Source organism: Lygodium microphyllum, chromosome 21 (assembly GCF_053477565.2).
Source record: "Lygodium microphyllum isolate KBCC chromosome 21, Lygodium_microphyllum_v1.1.10, whole genome shotgun sequence".
Lineage (NCBI taxonomy): Eukaryota > Viridiplantae > Streptophyta > Polypodiopsida > Schizaeales > Lygodiaceae > Lygodium > Lygodium microphyllum.
The window spans coordinates 60,065,800-60,077,224 of record NC_141155.1 but is presented as its reverse complement, the minus strand read 5'-3'; the positions used below and the strand labels follow the sequence as shown (position 1 = coordinate 60,077,224).

At 45.0% G+C, this 11,425-nt stretch overlaps 1 protein-coding gene across 5 annotated transcripts in view; it reads right to left on the bottom strand.

Annotated features, from left to right (window-relative positions):
- Positions 1-624: 624 nt before the first annotated feature.
- Positions 625-11,425, bottom strand: part of LOC148018058 (uncharacterized) — a 54,942-nt gene continuing 44,141 nt past the window's right edge. Inside the window, exons 9-10 of one of the 5 annotated variants that reach the window (XM_087661665.1) lie at positions 2,435-2,496; positions 625-1,036 (exon numbers count right to left, since the gene is read on the bottom strand). In XM_087661665.1, coding sequence (XP_087517791.1) covers positions 2,440-2,496 — 57 coding nt within the window. In that variant the 3' untranslated portion in view covers positions 625-1,036; positions 2,435-2,439. Of the gene's footprint in view, positions 1,037-1,320; positions 1,340-1,976; positions 2,497-11,425 lie in introns of those variants that run through there. The other 4 variants (XM_087661664.1, XM_087661663.1, XR_015687675.1 and 1 more) reach the window with 4 other exon arrangements.

Here is an 11,425-nt window from a genome sequence, read left to right as displayed (position 1 = left end):
AAACAAAAGTGAGCAATCTACAAGTGGCATCAAGTGGAAATTCAATGTGTTAACTTTCAAAAGAACCAAAATTGATAGACTGCAGTCTATCTTAGGACCATCAAAAGAAGCATCCTTGATAGAAAGGCGATTGCAAAAACTATATAAAATCATATATTTCAAACTTAGCCTCAAATTGTGGTTTAGTTTTGTCTCACCAAAGAGTAACATACTTTTAAAGTACAAACTTTGCCTCAAATTGTGGTTTAGTTTTGTCTTGCCAAAGAGTAACATGCTTTTTTAAGTACAAAGGTTTTGTGTGACATTTCTTTTGAACACGCTTGTATAGGAAAGAAGAAACTTAGAGCATTAAAGGTGTATTGTGACAAACGGACTACCTAAAACTTGGGAATCCATACTAGAGTTATAGTAATTAGAACAACTAAATGGGACATTGAATACAAAATATGCAAAACTAACATTCTAAAAGCAATGTGATACACTTTTTCTAAAAGCATTTGTCGTACTCCGCGTCTTCTGCCTTAATTTAGATGCTTGGCATTTCATATTTAACTTTGTCAATGTGCCCTAACTATGACTTAGTGATTACTCTTAAGGCAAGTATATTATAGTTGGCCTTTTTCTTTTTTCTCCTTGCTTTCAAACTGCTTCCCATCTCCTACTATCCTACTCCATCTATATTTTTTTTAATCTCACTCCTTTGGGCTCCCCCTTGACGTTTGGTCTTTGATTTGATGTTCAAGTAACAATCTTTATTGTGTTGTTCACTTACTCCAATTGTCTTTTTTATGCCATATATCAATGTTGTGGTCTATAATTGATAGTTGCGACTCATTTCTTGATGCCAACCTCTTGAGTTTTGCCTACCTAACATTTGTATATTATTCAAAAAGTTGAGACCTAATCCATTAGTTCTCTATTTTTCTTGCATAGAAGCATCTCAAGTTCACTTGTTCTTCTTCACAAGTTGCATGACAAGCAACTACATGACTGAAGCGAGCGATTTTGATGCTTTCATGAAGATCCATCCATTTGCCTAAAACAAGCATAACTAGTTAGAGAAATAGTATTATTGTATTTGTTAGTAAACAAATGTACTTACAATCACACCCTCAAATAACTTCATTGAGCCAATGGGGTCATCATGTGGTGGTTTGAGTGTGGGTTGAGTTATAGGGGTGCGTGAGCTCAAACCCTAAGCACTGCATGCCCAAAGGCATAAGAAAATATCTACTCACTTCTAAATAATGTCATTGACTAGTGTACTTCTCAAATAACTTACACTGGGTACAACTACTTGAGTGCTCTTCAAAATTGTGATCAACTTTTTGTTGCAACCCTATAAAATAAATGCATTGATAAGGTAGAAAATTCTAATCAACTTTTTGTTGTAACCCCTATAAAATAAATGCATTGATAAGGTAGAAATCAAGAACATATCAAAATATTATCAAGGCAAACACATGGAAAGACTTCAGTGTTAAACTGTTGAATGCAGTAAGAGTAAAGGTTGGTCCTAACAAGCCAAGTATTATTGGGTTGATCTGGCTAAGATTTCACCCTTCTTAATCATGCGCACAGCCCCATGCATGTCTTCCAAGACCATTTCAGCTTCTTCAGTGCTAACTTAGTGATCCTCCAGGATAAATGCCATTGATACATTTCTCCAAATAGGTGTTACACCATTACTCTTCCTAACTACAGCCCTCCACAAGGTCTCAAAATCAAAGATAACCATTCCTAACCAAAATGTAATTCTCTAAAGGGCTCTCACAATCAAAGATAACCAGGCAAGCCTGTGCATTTGACACAGACCACTACAAATACCTCATCCTGGAAGTCTCTTCTGGAATTTCACTGATCCTAGAAGATCCCCCTTCTTTCTTAACATTTCAGCTGCATCCTTTCACGATGATTGTTGCAAAACTAGCCCATATAGCAGTACCATCTTAGAAACAAGAACATACTGCAGTTTCAAAGACACTACATTTTTTTCATCTCGCACTACTTGCCAAACCATACAAGTTTTAGTCAAGAAATGTTGATTACCACAAAATCTCAACAATTCAGGTAATTCGTCCAATATCAGTCAGACGTCTTCTCAAAGTGAGACATCTTTCTATGTCATTGATGGTAATACAGCAACTCAAAGCCGAGTCTCTACTGGGTTGTTTCCTCCAGACAAGAAAGGAGTCTTCCTTTTTGACCCCAAAAGTAACAACTCGGCAGTTATAGAGCTCCAGTGAAATGATAAAAGTTAATATCTTTGACATCAATACTGTGGAATCATCCCACAGATTTTCTAATAGTCAACCGTCTAAAGCTGTGTTATCAACACATGAACAAAGAGAAGCATTCAATTGGAGGCATGCTTGTAATATTTCCAACAACTCTGATTGATAAACAAACAAGTCCACAGATCAATAGAAACTACCAGCATCACTTTCCTTTGCCATGCTTTGTTCCCTTTGAAGAGCCTTTCACCACATCATGAGCCTGTAAGCAAAAGAAAGTAATAGCATTAATCGGATACCTTATTCTCTTAAAAGAATGAGTATGCCCAAACTTCAAACAAAAAGAAGTGTATACTGAAGAGGAGAGACCGACACCAAAAGAGGCTAAAGGCTAACCCAAAAACACCTTGCAGTATGATAACTAGTATGCATAAACTTGAGTAAGAGTGTCACTCAATTACGAATGATCAAGTGACATCCATTGCACTAAAATTGAAGCAAGCTCTGTGTGAATAACGTACAAGAGATAATGAGTTGCGGGTGCCAGGTCATTTTAAGTATTTTCTTTCATCAGTATACAGATTAGAATCAGTTGTTAAGCGAAAAAGATAGTGTTATATCCCTGGATATCAAGGATAGACACCCACATCATAGGCTATGTGCTAAAGAAGCCACATAGTGGGCATAGAGGATCACAGACCCCATGATGGTACCCTATCAATTCGTCCAAAGAGGAGCAAATCTAGTCCATTGAAGAGTGAGGAACATGAGGAATCATTAGCAAAAAAGAATGATGGTCTATGACAGCTAAGTTGATCGCATGGGTGAGTCACAAGCGGTTCATGTAAAGGCTTATCTTCAATATTAAAGAGATACCATAAGGGACACTCACCATAAAGGCCAATTCAGTGTCGTCTACTACGCAAGAGCGCTCTAGCTCTCAGGTTCTTTGTGTCATTTATTTTCTTTGCTGAATTGAATAGTGCATGTGCTGTAAGTTTATGTTCATTGCCCTGCAGGTCAGATCTACAAGCCAATTTTATGATTCTATCACAAAGAAATCACCATCTTTCCTAAGGGGGTGAGCTCAAGTTATCTTGAGGTGTGCACAAGTTTTGGCTTGCGGTAATTCAGTGCACAGCAATGAATTTCTGGAAATTCAGCAAAGATGTCTCACAGGGAACGAGATGCATGTGATAATGACTCATTGTCCTCTACTGAGGAGCAATCATTGCATATTGCAAATTCAATTGAAGGATATGTCAATGTTGAACAGTAGCACACTAATGGAGCTGATACTACACAAGTGAACGTCTCTCCCTCTAGTGGAACTTTTGAGTCACTAAAGGAAGATGACGCAAATGCAATGCTTAGAGTGCAATTAACGAATGCAGTCAATGCATTGGTACAGGTTGCTCAACACCCACAACTTTGTGATGTAATGCCTCGACCTCAAATTTTCAAAGCACGAGAAGGGGGATTCGCATTCTAGATATGATAGAAGAGCACATGGGCAGCAGCCTCAGTCTATGCCATTTAATAGGCAGCAGCCCAATGCACACAGGGCTCCAGTTCAACAGTCTGTACATGGGTGTGGTGCTAGTATGCATGCACAAGGCAATAACTTTCAACATGCATTTGGGCATCCAACTATATAGCAACCATCTGCACATCAATGTTATTTCAGATGTGGTTCAATGTTCCAAGCCATGAATGGCAATGCATCAAGTGCTCCTAGTTTAGAAGGAACTTATGTTGCTGGTTTACAGCCTAGTTTGTAGCAATTACAGGGCAATGTTTTTGATGGTGCACAACCAAGAATGCAACAAGGCATGTATGGAACTATCAGCATGCAGCCAATCAAGCTTGTATGGACATGTGGGAGGCCCTAGAGGACAATATGGCATGCAAAGTTTAGGGGCTAGTCTTAATAACCCAAGCATAGGTGTGGCTGATGCAAATGCAAGAGTGGTATCTCTTATGCATCCATCTTTGCAGCCACTAGTTTATGACAATCTAACGCCTAGGGAAAATGCTAAAGATTACAAGGTTAAAGGTAAAGTTTCCTGTCATTATCTCGTGAATTTCAAAAACTATGCACCATTGGATGCTAAGTGGATGGAAGAGGGTGACTTAGCAAATTCACCTCAATTGTTGTAGCTTTACCTTAAGGCATTTCAATTGGAACCAACCTTGGTTGTAGCTCCATTAGGCTCAACAAAGCACAAATTTGGAGCATTGCCCGATGCTCAAGAGGAGGTTAGTACTTTTATTCCTCCTGGTCAAATACACTCAAATATCTAGTGGTTTCTTGGTGCTTTATAGACATCCGAGGTATTGGATGTTAACAATACATCTGCTTTGGGACCTACTATGATCAGTGTTCTAGACACGATATACGTTTTTATAAAATTGTGTATGGATGCTTACCATGGCACAAGTATCATACTTTTTGGGCAATTGTGATTTGGACTACAGTTAAGGACAAGTGCATGGCAACATCAGTGCACATGTTGCTTCCAGCCATTTTGTGTTACATGTTAGTGTATTTTGCTTGATTTGCAAAGTGCAAGGCACTAAATATATGTTTGTTTACCTTGAATGGAATGCTTTTATGCTTAAGATGTGTCACTCGTGTGGGACTCTTGGGATGGCCATGACTATAGGTCTTGTGAAACAACATGGATCTCTAGGGATGGCTATGGGACATAAGTCTTCTAAAGCAGCCATGGCTATGGGTATAAGTCTTATAAACAGCTGCTATAGATGACTGAGGCATCTAGTTGAGCATAGTGTTTGTGAAAGCATTAGAGGGTGGCATGTGGATTCATGCATAGTTCTCTCTTTGGTTCGTGAAGAACAAGCAAGAGATGTAAGTCACTGTGATATTTACACTTGCAATATGAGGTTTCTTAAATATTTTCTCATGGACCATTTCTATGCTTTTTAGAATGCTCTTGAAGATATTGTTTCTATTTCCATTGTTTGCAAATGCATGTTCACACAAAGTATGGCTTTGAGATGACCACATGATAGATTATTGTGCAATAAGTTATACCTTGCCAGAGCCTGTGTGTTCATGATCTTGAAGGCTTCAGTCATGGACTTGTATTGAGGCCTTTTGCATATGTTGGTTGGCTATTTTTGTACACCCGATCTGTTAATCATAGGTGTAAACTTTGAGGATGATACATAGCTGATATGGGAGTGGGTGAATCTCTCGTTGTGGCAGCTTGGTGTATTTGGACCTCTAGCAAGAAAAGCATATGCTATGTTGAGTTTGGCAATTGAATGATATGGATTCTTTAAAATGTAGGATCTTCTTTGGTGTTAAAATATATTTTGATCTACAATTACAAAGCATCAATGTACTAATGCTACTAAGAAAGCAGTTAAGACTTTCTTTTGCCAACTTTGATACAAGAGATGGCTGCTTTTGTAAGGAATTTGCATAACCTAAATGAAGCTATTGAGTTTGTTGCATCCTTCTGTCTTAATAGACACTAAGCTTTGAGACTTATGTGAGAGACACATGTTTTCTACAGCTCTTCTTGGTTATTGACTAGCACAGTAAGTATCACTTCGATAGCCATAGATATGTATAGTTGTAATTGATTATAAACCAGTGTAGTAACTACCATCTTGGCAAAATGTACATTGCGTGAACATGGAGTAATAGCAATGTGCTTGGTTACTTGGAAACATGTATGGACAATACATGCAATAACGAGAGTATGCTTGGTTACTAGAAAACATGTAGCAACAGCACTATGCCTTGTTATTAGAGCGTCAATCTCCCTCCTCCTCAACTCAACTCCTCTCTAGCAGCCTGCTGCCTACTGCAACACCTCCACATCCGCCATCCTGTACACCTCCCTCCAAATCCTAATGGTGAGAGCCAGGCCGGCCTCCCAGCCAGCCCACTAGATGCGGGGGCGCTCGCCAATGTATTCCCCTTCCTGATCTTTGAGCTGGGGATTTCAGATCGCCAACTGGCAGTCTATCTCCTCCTGGCAGCCTGGGGGGCTCTGAATTAGGGCCTTACGGAGGCCCTACTACACACGAAGCAAGCTGCGAAGGAAGGGGGATCTGGGGGGCGTGATCTGGGCCGTCATGAAGATCCATCTCAAGAACGGTCTCCAATCCCCACCAAGCCTCAGTCAATACTCCTGGAGACCCTCCTGCAGTAGGACCTTCCACGTTTTCCCTCCTGGTGTGAGACCGCAGATTACTAGCTTGCCCAAAAGGGCCATACTCGCCCTCCCTCTGACCGGTGGCGCATGATGGTCGCCCACACCACCTTAGCCCGAGTCCCTGGACCGTTTGACCCGGCCCAGAGGAAGTTCCGCACTAGGAGGCGAAGCTAGGACACACAAGACGAGGAGAAGCACCAACATGAGGCGATGTACCAAGCTGTCGCTAGGAGGACCTGGTTGACCAGTAGGGCTCGGCCCGCTAAGGAAAGGTGAGCAGTACTCCAGTAGGTCAGCTTCTCCGAAAGAGTCCAGGACTGAAAGAAACTACTGGGCGAGAGTGATGTCGAGTCCCACCTGGAACCCTAAGTAACGGACGGTTTGCCCTCTGCACACCCATCTAAATCCGAAGTGGACTCCCCACTCTGTACTAGAGTCCGAGTTTGTAAGGAAACCAATTGACTTTCGCCAGTTAATTTTCGCTCCCGCTGCAGTGCAGAACACCTTGAGAGCTAATCTCAATCTCTCTAGCATCAGCTCATCATCCTCTATGTAAAGTGTTGTATCATCTACATACTCTGAGTCTAACAGCTCCGTCTTCCCTCTCACCGGAAGTCGGAGGCCACGTAACCCGCTCACACGTAATCTGAGGAAGTAAGACCGCCTCTGCAAAGAGTAGGAACAGATATGGGGCTAGTGGGAAACCCTGCCTTACCAATCTCTCCAACCGAAACTCCTCTCCTCGCTTGCCACCAATGAGAACCCTATTGGTAGCCGATCTGTAAAGTGCAAAGACCCCATGGATCCATGCCTAGGGGGAGCCCAACCTCCCCATGGTGCCCTCCAAGAAGTCCCAGTCCCCCTTCTCATAGGCTTTCTCAAAGTCCAAGAGTAGTATAGCCAATCCCTAACCACTGTGCTAGGCCCACTCTGTCACCTCAAAGAAGGTAAAGAAATTATCAAGGATACTTCTATCTTGGACAAAGCATGTCTCTGTGTCATGAATGATATCTGGAAGCACGGGGTGGAGTCGCCTACCAATCAACTTTGCCGGTGCCTTTTAGGCTACTGACAGCAAGGTGATCGGTCTCCATTGGAATAGCTCCAAACGGTCTCCCCCTTTGGGGAGGAGACTAATAAGACCTACCAATAGACTCCCTGGTATCCATCCTGAGCTGAAAATCTCCTGGAAAGCCAGCAGTAAGGGGTCCTTCACTACCTCCCAATAGGTGGTAAAGAAGGCCTTAGAGAGGCTATCCTCTCCCAAGCATTTCTTCCCATCGTGTGTGTGGAAAGCCTCCTCTAATTCCTTCTCTGTGAAGGGGGCTAACAGGGAACGTCCCATCCCCTCTATGACGAGGGACGAGATGTGATCCCAACACTGCTATCTGCATCGTTGTCCTCTGGCTGAGGCTGTCTCCTGCTAGAAAAGGCATCTGTAGTAGTCGGTGGCATTCTCCATCACCTTAGCTGGGCTAGAGCGAATCCTCCCATATTGATCTTGAAGGCCGCGTATCTGCTCTCCTGAGGTGCGGGGCTGATGTATCTGGAAAAACTCCCTATGCATCATGTCCCCCTTCCGTGCCCACAAGGCTGTTGAGGTGCAGAATGAAAACTCCGAGCGCCTGTCCTCTAGGCCAATGATGGCTGCTCGTGCACGCACCTCCTATGCGTGGAGGATGGGATCCCCTAGTGCATGGCTGCTAAGTCCCACCAAAGAGCTCACTCCTCCCAACTCTACTACCTGGTTTGTAGGGCTGCCTCCTAGCAGATACTACTCAACTCCGCTAGGACCTCTGCAACCTCCTCTGCAATCCCCACTCCCTAGTCCAAATCTGCTCAATCTATCTCTTTACCTCCTCCCTCCTGTAGATCGAGTCAGGGATCCAACAAGATCGTGTCTAGGGAAGAGGGTGGGGGATCAAGTGTTAGGAGAATCGGGCAGTGATCGGACAAAGCAGTGCCAACCAACTGCCCTATCTGGTCTCCTTCAGAGCAACCCCACTCTCCCACATAGAATCTGTCCAACCGCTCCAACAAGACTCCGCCTAGCCGCCTGTCTCCCCACGAGAAGTCCAGCGACCTCTCCCTCCTGTGGAAAGCTGCGTCTCTCTAAGCGTCGCGTGCTCCTACTGCCAGTAGGAAGACCTCCCAAGCCTCCTGCTCCTCGCCATCCATGCCCTGGCAATTTCTGCCTCTGCCCTGCTAGTCCTCTAAGGCCTCCAGGTTGTTGAAGTCCCCTTCAACAATCCAAGAGGCTACCTCTGGGAGTCCTGCTGCAATCTCCACCCAAAACCTGTTGTGTGCCCTGACCTCCGTATAAGCATAGACATTGAGAACTCCAAGGCACAAGTCCCCAATATCCAATCTGATCCATAGAACCCTCCCTCCCACAATCGTCCCATGGTCCCATACACAGGCGGTGAGACTTGGGCCAATTGAGGTGCACACACCTCCACTCTTGTCGTGGGCACCTATGGAGTGCTCCCAGTAAGTATGTGAACTGCCCGGGAGTACCTTCCCTACCCGCTAGGCCTGGGTGGGGGTAAGCTTGTGCTCTTGTAACAATAGGATGTCGATCCATCCGGCAAGGGCAGGCTGCAGCTCCTGCCGAACAATCAACTTCCTAGAACCACGTGCTCCACTATAGTGGAGGCTATTCATATTCCAAGATCCAAGATATAAGCTCATGGGGAAACCTGTGACTGATCAAACAGGCATCTATTCGGTGTGGAAGCTGCTGACGAAGAGGATTGACTATGAGGCATGTGGATATGCTTTGCTGCCGGCCTGGACGGTGAGCTCCATTCCCCCATGGTAGCCCTCGGACGGGGACCATGGGAGCGATGGATGCGCCTCGTGGTACCACCAGGGCATCTATCAGCCAAGCTGAGAGGTGGGACTCTATGCACTAATAGAAACAGGCCGCTTGTGCCAAGGGCCACTCGATCACATTCATCGGAGCTCTCCACTACGAGGGGGCTCGAAAGATAATGCTCAGATGTGGGACCTCGGCCCCAACCCACCACTTGATGTCGATCATGCAACTTGGTCACTGCTAGGAAAAAAGTATCAATCCACCTTCTCCCATCCACTCGGAATGTGGTCTGCCACCTGGCTCTTCACCTCCTTCTCTATTTGAGTCATCATCCAGTCTCCTATGTGACAGGTCTGAAGGAAGGTGTAGTTTGGTCCATCCGGTGGTGCTAGTAGATGGACCTTGCCGCTCCTTGACTTGTGTACCATGAAGATTCCCACTTCCAGGGATAGTGGGAACTCTCCACGCTCCGCAACACTCAAGTAAGACCACAGCCCATTGCGAAAAAACTCATGTGGTAGCAACTGCGCCTGTCTTGGGAAGATGTGACGGGCAGCATGAGCAGATGAACTGGTGGCTATGTCGGGAGAGGGGGGAGTGGGGAGGTCGGCGGGGGTGAAGGTGGGGTGGGGGAGGATCGAGGGGTGGAGAGGTGGTCGGATGCGCAAGGTGGGGGGGCAGGCTACGGCCACAGGCTTAAACGTAGACAGGGCGAGACGCGTTGTGTGCAGGTGGATAGGCGGGCTGAGGGCTGGGGTGACAGCGGCAGGTAAGGGGGCGACTGACACCAGCTACGGCCACAGGTGGGACGGGACGGCCACAGTCGACAGCTGGTCCACATGCGACTGATGGTCCATAGGCAAGACGGCCACAATCGACGGCTGGTCCAACCGCGACGGTTGCTGTCAGCAGCATGTCCGTGAGGGGATCAGTCGAGGGCAGGAGAGCAGGCGTGCATGACGACAAGGAGCTTGAGGGCCGTAAGTAATAATATTAATCGGATACCTTATTCTCTTAAACGAATGAGTATGCCCAAACTTCAAACAAAAAGAAGTGTATACTGAAGAGGAGAGACCGATACCAAAAGAGGCTAAAGGCTAACCCAAAAACACCTTGCAGTATGATAACTAGTATGCATAAACTTGAGTAAGAGTGTCATTCAATTACGAATGATCAAGTGACATCCATTGCACTAAAATTGAAGCGGGTGCCATGTCATTTTAAGTATTTTCTTTCATCAGTATACAGATTAGAATCAGTTGTTAAGCGAGAAAGATAGTGTTATATCCCTCGATATCAAGGATAGACACCTGCATCATAGGCTATGTGTTAAAGAAGCCACATAGTGGGCATAGAGGATCACAAACCCCACGATGGTACCCTATCAATTCATCCAAAGAGGAGCAAATCTAGTCCATTGAAGAGTGAGGAGCATGAGGAATCATTAGCAAAAAAGAGTGATGGTCTATGACAGCTGCGTTGATCGCATGGGTGAGTCACAAGTGGTTCATGTAAAGGCTTATCTTCAATATTAAACAGATACCACAAGGGACACTTACCTTAAAGGCCAATTTGGTGTCGTCTACTAGGCAAGAGTGCTCTAGGTCTCGGGTTCTTTGTGTCATTTATTTTCTTTGCTGAATTGAATAGTGCATGTGCTGTAAGTTTATGTTCATTGCCCTGCAAGTCAGATCTCCAAGCCAATTTTATGATTCTATCACAAAGAAATCACCATATTTCCTAAGGGGGTGAGCTCAAGTTGTCTTAAGGTGTGCACAAGTTTTGGCTTGCGGTAATTCAGTGCACAACAATGAAATTCTGGAAATTCAGCAAAGATGTCTCACAAGGAACGAGATGCAGGTGATAACGACTCATTGTCCTCTACTGAGAAGCAATCATTGCATATTGCAAATTCAATTGAAGGATATGTCAATGTTGACCAGTAGCACACTCCACACTCCACAAGCTCCCTCTCTCCCCACCAAGAATCTACAAGCACGGTGACTCATACAATGCTCCTGCCATCGCGTATGCTGCTGCTGCTCCGCCCGCCATCGTTCCTGCCCTCCCCTCCCCCCCGTCTACTCCCCCGTACTGACTGGCCGCCGCCTTCCCCCCTACCTCTACCCCATCTACTCCCCCGCTTCCTCCCCCGCACTAACTACCCGCCGCCTCCTCCC